This window comes from Olea europaea, chromosome 7 (assembly GCF_002742605.1).
Source record: "Olea europaea var. sylvestris chromosome 7, O_europaea_v1, whole genome shotgun sequence".
Lineage (NCBI taxonomy): Eukaryota > Viridiplantae > Streptophyta > Magnoliopsida > Lamiales > Oleaceae > Olea > Olea europaea.
Window position 1 is genome coordinate 24,569,648 of NC_036243.1, and position 14,650 is coordinate 24,584,297.

At 33.5% G+C, this 14,650-nt stretch overlaps 1 protein-coding gene across 2 annotated transcripts; it reads left to right on the forward strand.

Moving 5' to 3' along the window:
- The first annotated feature begins 10,819 nt into the window (after positions 1-10,819).
- Positions 10,820-13,554, forward strand: LOC111397542 (caffeic acid 3-O-methyltransferase-like). Of its 2 annotated transcripts, none has more exons than XM_023024529.1 (4): positions 10,820-11,332; positions 11,990-12,249; positions 12,618-12,682; positions 13,087-13,554. In XM_023024529.1, exons 1-4 carry the CDS (start codon positions 10,917-10,919, stop codon positions 13,381-13,383), a joined length of 1,038 nt encoding a protein of 345 aa, XP_022880297.1. In that variant the 5' UTR covers positions 10,820-10,916; the 3' UTR covers positions 13,384-13,554. The 2 variants fall into 2 exon arrangements, with proteins under 2 accessions (XP_022880297.1, XP_022880295.1); XM_023024527.1 differs by having other exon boundaries at positions 10,829-11,332; positions 11,990-12,300.
- Positions 13,555-14,650: the final 1,096 nt, after the last annotated feature.

The following is a 14,650-nucleotide window of genomic DNA, read 5'->3' on the forward strand; positions in this document are numbered from 1 at the left end:
TGTCAAGAACCATATGAAGGTTGTGAATGATCAATAGAGAATTTATCACTCTTAGATAGTAAGAGATTGTGATATGCATTTCGTTCAATTAAGTCAATAACGAAATTTTTGGCCAAGGTATATATATAAGTCGAAAAGGAGTTTTCGACTTATATTGACTTAATAGTAGAATGAAAGATATGATCGATAATCGAGATTGACAGACTTCCATATCTCATAGTTGATCGAATCATATTGACGAAGGAATTATAGTTTCATGGTAAACGAACAGTTTTGGTTTTGTCATACCACGTGACATTTCCCGTCACATGTATTGCCCTGACACATTGCTAGATGTCAATCAGGGACGGCGAATGTGAATTGACGATAAATTAAAAGTTGTAGATAACACAGTTGAAGAAGTAATTGAAGTGTTTAGCAAACTAAGGCAGAAATGACATATTATTGAATATCAGGAATAGTTTGAAGAACTGAAATCGCAGGTGATGCTATTGCTGCCACATCTACCTGAATCCTAGTACATATCTATCTTCACTAATGGCCTGAAAGAGGAGATCAAATCTATGGTGAAAATCATTAAACCTACTACCCTAGCCAAGGCTTTTGAAATGGCTCTCTTGTAGGACAATACAATTATATCCATAAATAAAGGAGCCAAAACCTTTAAACCTTATACACAGACCAAATGGACCCTTCCTAATATCAAACCAGCTAAAACCACCCATAAAGATACACTCCATACTGAACCTACCACAAGAAACCCAACCAACCCCCTTGAAGTTCAAAGTATTACACCATCTGGTTTTCAAACCAAGGGAGAACTGGGGCTGTGCTACAAGTATGATGAGAAATATACACATGACCACGTATGCAAGAATAGGATGTTGAACTTCATACTTGTAGATGAGGAAGAACAAAGGAAAGAGGAAGCATTACTTGGAGGAGAGGGAGAACAAGAAGTAGAGGAAGAATTAAGGGAAGTGATGGAGATTTCAATCCATGCCTAAATGGGCAACCATAGAACTTGAGCCATTAGACTTCCCGGGAGCATTAAGAATAGAAAGGTCTCCATCCTTATTGATAGTAGGAGTACCCACTGTTTCATTGATGAACACTTAGCTAGGAGCCTCAATTGTACAATGTAGTCATTTAGCCCAATGACTGTGACAGTAACAGGTGGGGAAAAATTAATAAGTAATGCTATCTGCAATCCATTGACCTGGAAAATGCAGGATTTAGAATTTCAATATCAATTGAAGATCCTCAAATTGGGAGGTAGTGATATGGTTCTTAGAGTTGATTGGTTAAGTCAGTTCAACCCCTTGTTCTTTAATTTCTGTAAAGGAAGTATAACATTTACTCATGGTGGTACCAAATTGGAACTGAGTAATGAGGCTATTAAAAAGGAATGTCATATGATGACAGAAGAGGAGGAAAGAAACTGGTTCAGGAGTCAAACTTATGGAGTGATAGCACAAATTAACATTAGTGTTGACAAGGAGCCAGAAGTAGTACCAATTGAAATTCAGGCAATGGTGGATGAATTCCCAATGGTTTTCTTTGAGCCAAAAGGCTTACCTCTACCCAGGTTCAATGATCACCACATACCAACTAAGGAGGGAGCACAACCCTTCAAACTGAGGCCATATAGGTGCCCCTACATACAAAAAGCAAAGATTGAAAGGTTGGTTAAAAAGATGAAAGAGAGTGGAATAATTCAACCAAGTACTAGCCCTTATGCATCCCCATCTTACTGGTCAAAAAGAAGGATGCACTTGGAGGTTTTGTGTAGACTATAGACAACTCAACAACCTGACCATCAAAGATAAGTATCCTATGCCCTTAATTGATAAGATATTGGATGAATTAAAAGGAGCAAAGTGGTTTACCAAGATAGACTTGAGATCAGGGTACCACCAAATCCGGGTGGCTGAGGAAGATATCCATAAAAAAAGCTTTTAAAACACACGAAGGGTCTATGAATTCAGGTTAATGCCCTTTGGGCTTACAAATGCTCCTGCCACATTCCAATGCCTGAGGAATGAAGTTTTCAAAGAACAACTTAGGAAATATGTTTTGGTCTTCTTTGATGACATATTGATTTACAGCAAGGACTTAGGAACCCACTGTAAGCAAGTATGTGAGGTTTTGAAATTATTGAGGAAACACCAACTTTATGCTAAGATGAGTAAGTGATCATTTAGGCAATCTAAGATGGAGTACTTGGGGCATATTATCATAGCTGAAGGGGTGTCTGCAAATCCTTCCAAGATTACTGCTATGCAAGAATGGCCTACACCTGTAAATGTTAAACAATTGAGGGGGTTCTTAGGACTCACTGGTTATTATAGGAGGTTTGTGAGGGGATATGGGGCCATGGCCAGATCACTAACAGATCTGTTGAAGAAGGATAAACTTCTATGGGGATGAAGCAGCTAATATGGCCTTCCACGAATTAAAACTTGCCATGCGTATTACACCTGTATTGGCTCTCCTAGATTTTACTATTCCGTTTGTGATTGAAACCGATGCGTGCTATGGTGGATTGGGGGCTATTTTATTGCAGAATAAAAGACCAATCGCCTACTTGAGTAAAGGGATCAATAATAGAAATTTGGGACTATCCATATATGAGAAGGAACTACTAGAACTAGTGACAGCAGTAGTAAAGTGGAGGCACTACGTGGAAGGACATCATTTCATAATAAAAAGGGACCGCCAATATCTCAAGTACTTATTGGAACAAAGGATCACAACTCCATTGCAGCAAAAATGGCTAACTAAACTATTGGGACTTAGCTATAAAATTCAACATAAGAAAGGGATAGATAATAAAGTAGCAGATGCTCTGTCTAAGAAGGCAAGCCCTGAGGATACTGAATGATTGATCATAACTACCATGACCTCAGCTTGGATTCAGGACGTAACAGTTACCACGAAGATGAGGAAGCTGGGAGCAATATCACTGCATTGCTTCTTGATGAAAAGTCAGAATCTAACTATACTTATATGAATGGGTTGCTTAAGTACAAATCCAAAATCTACATTGGCTCTAGTGCAGCGGTGAGACAGAAATTAATTGGGGTCATTCACTCATCCCAGGAAGGGGAACACTCTGGGGTTCAAGCCAATATTCATAGGGCTAAGTCTCACTTCTTTTTGGCTTGGAATGGTGAGAGAAATCAAACTAGAGGTCTTCGAATGTGACACCTGCCAAAGGTGTAAAGGAGAGCATGTTGCATATCCTGGTTTGTTGCAACCATTACTTGAACCGCAGTACGCTTAGAGTCACATATCTATGGATTTTATTGAAGGATTACCCAGCTCTGGGGCTAAGAATGCCATCTTGGTTATGGTAGATAGATTCACGAAATATGGCCACTTCCAAACTATGTCACACCCTTTCTTAGTTACAACTATTGCCAAGTTATTCCTAGATAACATCTATAAACTCCATGGTATGCCACGAAGCATCATTTCAGATAGAAACAAGGTCTTCACAAGTTTATTTTGCCAGAAACTATTCAAACACTTGGGAACCAAATTGCAGTTGGGCTCCGCCTATCATCCTCAAACCAATGGCCAGACGGAAAGATTAAATCAGTGTTTGGAAATGTATCTTAGGTGTATGGTTCACAAGCATCCCAAGCAGTGGAGTTAGTGGATAAGTATGGCTGAGTGGTGATACAATACCACCCTTCACACATCCACTAAAATGACTTCGTTCGAGGCCCTCTATGGCATCAAACCTCCTCAGTTGGCATTAGGCCCATACCAACAGATCAATGTGGTAGCAGTGGATGAATTATTGCAAGAAAGGCATAAAATGGACCAAATCCTGAGAGCAAATTTGGCACAGGCCAAAGCTAGAATGAAGTTATATGTGGATAAACATAGAACCGAAAGAGAATTTTAGTTAGGAGATTGGTTGTACCTTAAACTAAACCAATTTGCTCAGCACTCGGTGATCAAGATAGTTAACATGAAATTAGCGACAAAATACTATGGACTCTATAAAGTGATTCAAAAACTGGGAAGTGTTGCATATAAATTGGAATTACCTGCTGGAGCTCATATTCACCTTATTTTCCATATATCCCTATTGAAGAAGAAAATTGGTGAGAAAGAAGTACCTATTCTTGAAATACCAGAGCGAGTGATACACCTCAATCATCTTAACCTTGAGGACAAGGTTGGTCTAAGGGAGAGGGATGTTATGAGAGAGAAAAAGACAATCATTGGAAGTGGCAACAAAAGAAGAAGAGAAGCAAACCCAAGTTACAGAAGTGAGAAGATCACTAATCGCCATAGTTGAATATTCAAATTTGAAGAAACCGTGTCGTTTTGTTTTATTTCCAAAATTGTAATGACTAAACATGTTTTATCCTTAGACTCACGCTTTCTTCATCTGATTTAGCATAACAGCTGTAATGGAGGGAAAAGGGGATTGATTGATGTGTAATCTGAAGCTATCTCCCCAAATCTCCTCTCTTTTCTCTTATTTCCCATCTCTGTCTCTTTCTCTTTCTCTTTAATCAAAGCTACCTTTATACTTTTATTTTACTGCAATTTTCACCCGAGTGTTGAGTTCATTTGTACTGTTTCTGTTTAATATACCGTTGACTGTATAACTCTTTAAGTAGAACTTAAGACTTAAGCCTTTGTTTAAGCCCCATTCTTTTGGAAAAATACATTTTTCAACACGTTTTTGACATCATTTCAACCACACATTCTTCAATAAAATAATATTATACGCAAATCCAAAATTTTTCCTTATTTTTTAACCACACATTTTCATCAATACACTTCAAAAATTCATTCTTCTAAAAAAAAGGGGCTCAAACAAGGGCTAAATATTATTTTAAATGCATTTTTTTAGCCCACCAAATGAAGGACCAACAAACGCAATCAAAGAATGGAAAAAATACATGACTACAACAATATAACTTTTGAAAATAAGAAATTTGTAAAAAAGTTTCAAAAAATCGACAATTTTGTAACTTAATAATTAATTAAATATGTCACAATTTTTTATCGATAATAAATTATTAAATTAATTGGTCATAATTTATCAAATATATAAGTCAGACTTATTTTTCAATCATAACTTATTTATCGATCACAAATGATCAAATTAACTTATCACAATTATCTAATTAATTAATCACAAATTACCCTTTATCTCTTCTACTTCACCCCACCTCTTCCGCCACTAACTTCACCACTCGAAACGTCATCTCACCTCAGATCATGTCACCATAACCACCACCACTATCACCCTCAATGAACCACCTCCAATGACCACAAACACCACCACCTACACCAACAAACAATGCCATCTCACCATCACTGCAACCATAGCATCATCATCCAGATACACAGATCACACCAAAACCATCACCACACACCAACAACCATCATAACTACTACCTAAATTGCACCAAAAACCCATCAACACCACCAGACGCACCAAAAACCCATCAACATCATCACGAAGAAACAACACTTGCTTTGTGCAATTTGCTACAGTATCGAGCATAGTAGCAGTAGCATGGTGCTGCATAGATAGTGATGTTTGTCGTTACTTATAACAGTGACGACGAGAAAGACGAAGTCGATGGCAATTAGGGTTCATTGGTTTGGGATTGTGGGAATAGTGGTAGTGGTGGTGGTAGCGGCCAACAATGAGGATGGCCACCGAACATTCATTAATGAAGATGGTGGCCAACGATTTAAGACTACATGAAAATTTTGGGGGGAAATGGTTTGAGGGCTAAGGGTTAGAGTAGGTAGGGTGGTAGGATGGGATGGGATGGGGTAGGAAAAACCTTGTACCTAATTGTTAAAGGGTAATTGACACAAAATATCCCTACTTTTCAAGTTAATTGTGGAAAACATCCTTACCTTTCATTTTTTGGTATTTTCGCCCTTACTTTTCACATTTCTTTGCGCTAAACGTCATTTTCACCAATTTTTAATGTAAAATGACCAATATACCCTCATATTTAAATATAAAAATATGAGAAAAGAAAAATAAAAAATAAATTTCAATCTTACTCCTAAATGTTTTAAAAAGTAAAAGTGAGTTCAAATAATTATTAAAATGTCTAATAGCACAAAACATTCCTACGTTTAGCCTATAGTGTGTAAAATGTCTCTACGTTTCAAATTGATGAAAAATAATGTTTTCTGCAATGAAACGTGAAAATAGGGATGAAAACAAAAAAAATTGATATGTAAGGACATTTTCCGCAGGAAGTGTCAAATATAGGGATTTTTTGGCTATTAGGCCTTATTAAAATATTAAAAAAAACCAAAAAAAAAAAAACTCTCTCTCTCTCTCTCTCTCTCTCTCTCTCTCTCCACTCTTCCTCTCTAAATGAGTTAGCCACCTTAAAAGTCAAAAAACTCCAACAAATCATCGTCCAAATTGCTAGACCACTATACCACCGAAGAGCCCTCACTTCTCTCTACACAAACCACCCAACTTCCAACCTTGAAACTTTCATGCCAATAGATTTTTAAGAAATTGCAAGCAAAAATATTCAACTTGCGAATGCAAATAATGGCGACATCACTTGTTCCAGAGAGACTTATGTCATTTCCAACACACCAATCAACTATACTTGCTAAGATACCTCTCTTTATGGTTTTAAAATATCAACAGATGGTTTAGCGGTATGGAGGTTAGACGATTTGGACGATAGTTGGTCGGAGTTTTTTCACTTCTATCGTGGCAGTCCCATTTGGAGAGAAGAGAAAAAATGTGGAAGGTAAGGGCGAAAATGCCAAAAAATAAAAGGTACGGATGTTTTCCACAATGAAATTGAAAGGTGGGGACGTTTTGTGCCTATTATCCTTGTTGAAATGAGAAGTTGAAAGTAAGGGTGGGTGTAATTTCCTTTTGAGAATTTTTGTCAGATTGTTGCCCAATGAGGTTCTTTAATTGCTGCTGTATTTTTTTATTGGGGGTAATTGGTATAAAACGTCCCTACCTTTTAAGGTTTTTGTGAAAAATGTCTCTACCTTTCATTTTTTGATATTTTCACCCAAACCTTTCACCTTTCATTGTACAAAAGTCCATTTTCATCTATTTTTGACGATTTTACCCTCCTACTCAAATAGAAAAGAAAAGAAAAAATAAAAAACTAATTGCAACCATAGTCCCAAATTTCAAAAAATTATAAATCGGTCAAAAATTGATTGCATCGTTTAAAAAATTAAAGACTCTTTCTTGTTCTCTATTAGTTAAAAAAATATTAATAAATCTTGATTTGGAAACAGTAGATATACATGTGAACTAACCTTCTTCCGTGACTTAGTTCTTGTTTGATCCCCATTATTTTCAAAATACATTTTTGCCTCTCTCTTTTTTTAATCACACATTCTTCAATAAAAATTAATACTATATGCAAATTCAAATTATGTTTTTTTATTCTTTAACCACACATTCTCCATCAATTTATTATTCTAAAATGCATTGGGGCTCAAACATGCACATAATATCAAAATCCAAGATTGTAAAAGGGACAAAGAAAAGCTAAACAATATCATTAGAGCATCTACGTTTAGATCTCAAGTAATTATTTATAAATAAGTAAGTAAATTTGAAAATAAAAAATAAAAATAAAAGCATGTTTGAGTCATATTTTTATTCAAGAATGCATTTTGGAATAATAGATTGATGAAGAATGTGTGTTGAAAAAATAAGAAAAAGTTTTTGAATTTGCGTATAATATTATATTATTGAAAAATGTGTGGTTGAAAAGAAAAGAGAGAAAAATATATTTTTAAAATAATGAGAATTAAACAAGAGCTAAGTAAGATTTTTTTTTTTAATTTACACAAAAAAAGTCCAAATATGGATATTTATAAGGGTGAATTTCACATGTGATCTGAATTTATGTAGTTGAAATTCAATTTCATTTTAAATTCTACCAGGATGTAGTAATTGAATTTCAATTTCATTTTAAAATTTACCATTCAATTACAGTTGGTCATTGACTGTTCTCAATTTTATAGAATTTACTTAGTTGACCGTCGTTCTATAATTGATCTCACATGATACTTATGTGTCACCCTAAAAATAAAAATGGTAAAATAAATGTTACAATATCTTTAAATTAAAATGCATCGTGTTCTCTGACTTCTTGCTTATGAGTCCAATAAGCTACCTAAAGTATTCAATATTTCAAGTCGTGAGCCAAAATATTCCTATTCTCTACTTTTGACTTTGTTAATTCCGCTGGACAAAGTCAAGTATAGTAGTTAATGTTGCTTGTTTGCTCCTTCGTATAGGCATCAGGTAGGCGCCTTTCTATACAATCAATTGAATATTAGAAAAGACTATGAATATTCATTATCGGGGGTAGATCTAGGATCAGGCTAAAAAAAAATTTTAAGCTATAGTAATATGTAACCTAAAATAATAATAATAATAATAATAATAATAATAATAATAATAATAAATTTACACAGCTTTTTCCACTTATTAAAAAAAAGGGAAAATTACCTCAAAAATTGAATTGGGCTAAAGCCAGCCGAATCCTCCCTTAAATCCGCCCATGTTCACTACTATTAATATTATGAAACTTTAGAATTGAAGTCTACTGCTTACTCATAATACTTTCTTGATGATGTTGCGTAGTGATAAAATTGACGTGACACCAATTATGCAAAAGATTCAATATGTTGTGAAAATAATTAATTTGAAGACTTGCACTCGACGTAGTGATGAATTTTCAACTACAACATCCACACATTTAGCATCATAATTGTGAAAAACTCAATGTCAAATCTCGCATCTTTTGACATTGTTTTTTAAATGGCATTTTCTTAAATCATTTTACCTTTATTTTAGTTCATGAGTACATAGCCTAAGGATTTTGTTTCCCGCATGATGATAAATATCCTATTTGGGAGTGATTTTTTCCCCCAAAAAATTGATTTTTTGACCGTTATTTCACTATTCCAGTCTTTATATTTGACTTCTTCTCTCATATGTGAACCCCACTTTTCTCCTAATAGTCAAAAAATCAATTCTCAAAATCACTCTCAAACAGACTCAAAATTTGTATGTTGACACAAAATGAAACATCTAGCAAAATTTAATTAAAAAAATCACGTGAAGATGTAAAATGTTTAAAAACAAATTCCAATTCTTTTTTCCTGATTAGAATGCATATATATTATTTGAAAGAAGTAATTTAATTAGATAAGGTGTCCCATTGGTTAAAAGTCTGAAATTTGTGCGAGAGATCAACGGTTTGATTTACATTTCACGTGATTCCCTTAATTAAAATAATATTTTTTTATATATTTTAATCATTTTTTGAATTTATTTATTGGGTCAAACTAGCCAATAAATAAAATTACTGTTGGGGTGTTATTGGATGATATTAACAACCCATAAAATTGCAATTTTTAACTAAATTATAGTGGAGACAATTATCACTTTCGTGACTATGCAAACGTGTCTGCTCCTTGAAAAAATATACATCAAAAAATTATCATTTTTGTATATTGTGATTCTTCGTACTCGAATTTTGTATTTTTTTCTATTTTTTTTGAAGTAAAAGAGTTCCGAAATCATTTGTTCACAAATGATTTAATTGTTATATTTAGGGAGTGATTGTCCAAAGAGATCGTTGTAGTTAACGACGACCAATTTCATTTCAGAACACCGCATTGTCACGACACTTGTCAATCGATAAGTTTTACTTTCGGTATTTTACTGTTTTGGAAATTACTGCAACTAATTATTTTCCAATAAATCAGTAGGTTACGTTTAATCTTTTCTTTTTTCTTTAAAGTTATATTGTTTTTTAAAGAAAATTACCACATTCTTGTAAAAGATCTTGAGAAATACAAATATAAATTGCAACAAGGTTTCTAAACTTTTCAAAAAAGTGTTTTGGGATCTCAAAATTTTCATTTTTCGTGTCTAAAGTCCCAAACTTTTGAATTAATATGCAGCATAAGGCCCCTTGAATAGTTTTACTTCAAAAAAAAAAAAAAAAAAAAAGAACTTAAAGTTATCAACTGATAAATAAATAGAATTGGACCTTCATTTGACAACAAATAAGAAAGACAAATTGATCTTCATATTTAATTAATTAAAAAAGAAAAAAAAATCTTATTTTCTCCCATAACTTCTTGGCACTTCATTGATGATTTCTTGACTCGAAATAACATGCATATTTTTCCTTCTTTTTCATTCCCTACTTTTTCATCCATACATTATGAAATGTGGATGAAAAAGTTGATAAAATTTGTGAATTTCATAAAATATATTGTTAAAATTGAAGTTGGACAAGTTAAAAATTTGTCAAACAACACATATGAAGTGAAAATAATTTTTTGAGAGAATGTATGATTAAAAAATAGAAAAAGGTTATAAGTTAATACACAAAATTACTTTATTAAATGGATGGATAATTGAAAATAAATTTGTGGAATTCATAATAATCTCAATCAAACAAACCAAATGGGTAAAAAGGTACAATTTTAGATTTAACCAAAGCTGACACTTTTCTTTAATAATGGAAAACAGGAGGAAAAAATATCAAGATTCATTATGGAAAACGATTATTTCAAGAATAATATTATTTGCAGTCATTCATTATGACAGTTACTTTACATGATTACACATGATATGTGCTTATTTGATGAATGAATCAATAAAAAATTACTACATTAATACATCAAATAAATATCTGTGGTATAAATGCAGAGTCCAAATATCTTTAATCTTATTTCAACATTTATACGTAGACTACAAATATCTCTAGTCCTATTTCGATTGTCTACCGCTGGAGCCTGCACCAGACACCACTCGTCACTGCATTAAAGGTACAATAATTTCCACTTTTTTATGCATTGTACTATAAATAGCAGAACAAGATCAATCCGGTTCCATGGACAAATTAGTTGATCAAATGGAGATTTTGGCAAAGAACCCTTTTGATGAAGAAGAATCAAAACGCTACGCGTATGCAATGCAGCTGGTTACTTCTTCGACGCTGCCCTTTGTGTTGAATGCAGCAATGGAACTCAATTTATTCGAAATTCTTGCTAAAGCTGGGCCTTCTTCACAAATGTCGCCTGGCGAGATTGCGTCCCATATGCCCACTACGAACGCAGATGCACCTGCTATGCTCGATCGGATGCTTCGGCTCCTCGTTAGCTACTCAGTGCTAACTTGCTCCGTCAGTGATGGCCAACGACAATATGGGTTGGCACCAGTGGCCAAATACTTTGTGCGGAATGAAGAGGGGATTTCACTTTGCCCTCTTATGTCCTTTCTTCAGGATAAGGTCTTCATTGAGAGCTGGTCAGTTCCATTATCTTTTATTGATAGAGGTTATCTTGTTATATGAATGAGCTCAGATTAATTGCATCTTCATTACAATCATAGATGGAATAAAAAATTCATGTTTGATCTGGAATTATGGAAGTGTTGAAATTAGTGAAAAGATAATCTACTTTTATTAAGGGATTCAATATATAACCGAAACAGAGGATCTTGAATTCTATTCAAAATTTGGGAGCACTAACCAGCGGATTAAGTTACAGCATATTGTTTTCTTTGAAAAAAGAAAATGCTTACCTCACAGGATAAGAGTCGTGGCTTTGCCCCTGTGACATTCCAGCAATAGTTATTACAAGTCTATTAGGACTTAAAGGGAAACTTAAAGATAGAATATTTCGCACTTTTATTTCGATGTGAGACACTTGTAGTGCTAGCAGGAAGTGCAATACTCATTGAACCCACATTTGATATTTCAAGTATCGTTCACGATGATCAAGTAATATTTCCAATAAAAATTGTCATAATGACTTCGAGATGAAAATATCAGGTATTGAGTCTTTTAAGCAACAAAACTGTGCATTAGGAACCATCGAATTTCCTAATTTAACTATGAGTGCTTGAATATATTGAGGTTCTTCAGATCACAAGATCAACTTATGTGATTTAGCTCCACAATAGGTTCAAATTAAAGGATGCGGTACTTGAAGGAGGCGTTCCATTCGACAAAGTTCATGGAGCTAATGCATTTGAATATCCTGGGAAGGACCCTAGGTTCAATGAAGTTTTCAACAAGGCAATGAAAAACCAGACAACTGTTGTTTTGAAACAAATTCTTGAGCACTACGAAGGTTTCGAGAACCTCAAAACTTTGGTCGATGTAGGTGGGGGTCTTGGCGTCACCCTCAACATGATCACGTCCAAATATCCCACCATCGCTGGTATTAATTTTGATTTGCCACATGTTATTAAAGAGGCACCATCCTATCCTGGTATGAATTTCTTATTTCAATCTCATTTAGTAATTGTGCAATTATAAGAAGTAACAACTCGGCATTTAATTTTGTGGGTTAAGTTTATATTTTGAATGATAATTTATATTAGCATGCCTTTAAATTTTTCGTTGATATTCTAATTTTTCAAATTATGTGCAAAGGTTAATAGGACTTAGTGCACAAAATTTTATTTATCGTATCTTAAACACAGAGAAATAGTTATAGGTAAATATTCGAGTTCGAAGAATGTGGAACTCTAATAACTAGTAATAGCTTATAAATTCTTGAAATTGAAGTTCAAATTTTGAATGCAGGTATCAAACATATTGGAGGAGACATGTTTGAGAGCATTCCTGAAGGAGATGCCATTTTCATGAAAGTAAGTTGAAAAATTCCATATATTGCTGACTAAATTGGTGTTTGTGGATGATATAATGATATAATGTTGTTTCTGTAAGTATAATGGCAGTACGTGCCCGTGTCCAAAAATTATCACGTCATGTTGGACCATGACACTCCAAGATCCAACAAGCCATGTGTCACGCCACATTTTTCTATTTTTAAATTTTCACCAGCACATTTTAGGATTTCAAGTATTCGTCTCTCCAAATACTTAGCTTACTGTTTAGGTCGAAGTAAAAGTTAGAATATTTGTGAAGAAAAAAACAATCCAAGCTATATGTAGATTTTTTTCCTCATAATTTTTATTGGCAATATGATGCTGCAAATTGTTTATTAGTCTTGAAGATATTTTTATCTAACTTAGGTAACCATTTTTGACAGTGGATACTTCATGATTGGAGTAATGAGCACTGTTTGAAATTGCTTAAAAACTGCTATAAGGCTATACCTGAAGATGGAAAGGTAATTGTTGTTGAGGAAACTCTCCCAGTCGAACCCGATACTAGTACCACCATGATTAGTACGAGCCAAACCGATCTCATTTTGATGACCCAATATCCGGGGGGCAAAGAGCGATCAGAAGTCGAGTTTCTTGCATTGGCAAAGGGAGCTGGCTTTAGAGGCATAAGGTCAAACTATTCTGTGTGCAACTTTTGGGTCATGGAATTCCATAAGTAAACTGCTGGAGTAGAATATAGCGCGTGTTTCCTGTTTTAAGTACTTCGCAGCTGTGGGTTTAAATAATATATTTCAAGTGTGTTGTAATTAAACATAACAAACTTTCAAGGTTGTTCCCAGTTTATTAAAAACTAAATAAATAAGTAAAATTTGAGTTGGGAATAGTAGATATACATGTGAACCAATCTTCTTCTGTGACTTAGTTCTTTTTTGATCCCCATTATTTTTAAAATATTTTTTCTCTCTTTTTTTAACCACGCTTACTTCAATAAAATAATATTAATAGAAAATTCAAAAATTTTCTTTATATTTTAATCACACATTCTCCATTAATTTATTATTCCAAATGCATTGGGGCTCAAACAAGCACATAATATCGAAATCTGAGGTTGTAAAAGGGACGGAAAAAAAGCTAAACAATATCATTAGAGCATTTACGTTTAAATCTCAAGTAATTATTTATAAAAGCATAAAGTTGAAAATAAAAAAACAAGAAATAAAAGCATGTTTGAGCCACATTTTTATTCAATAATGCATTTTGGAATAATAGATTGATGAAGAATGTGTGTTTAACAAATAGGAAATATTTTGAATTTGCATATAATAATATTTTATTAAATAATGTGTTGTTGAAAAAGAAAAGAGAAGAAAATGTATTTTTAAAATAATGGGAATCAAACAAGGGCTAAGTAAGAATTTTTTATTTTTTTTTAATTTACACAAAAAAAAGTCCAAATATGTATATTTACAAGGGTGAATTTCATATGTGATTTGAACTTATGTAGTTGAATTTCTATATCATTTTGAATTTTACCAGGATGTATTAATTAAATTTCAATTTCATTTTAAAATTTACCAATCAATTACACTCGGTCATTGACTGTTCTCAAGTTTATAGAAATTGCTTAGTTGACCGTCATACTATAATTGATCTCACTTCTCACATAATACTTATGTGTCACCCTAAAAACAAAAATGGTAAAATAAATGTCGCGATATCTTTAAATAAAAATGCAGCATGTTCTATAACTTGTTACTTATGAGTCCAATAAGCTACCTAAAGTATTCAATATTTCAAGTCGTGACCTAAAATATTCATATTCTCTACTTCTGACTCAGTTAATTCGGTGGACAAAATCAAGAATATTAGTTATTGTTGCTTGTTTGCTCCTTCGTGAAATATATATTGTTAAAATTGAAGATGGACAGGTTAAAATTTGATTTTGGCAAAATTTTATCAAACAACAGATTTGAAGTGAAAGTAATT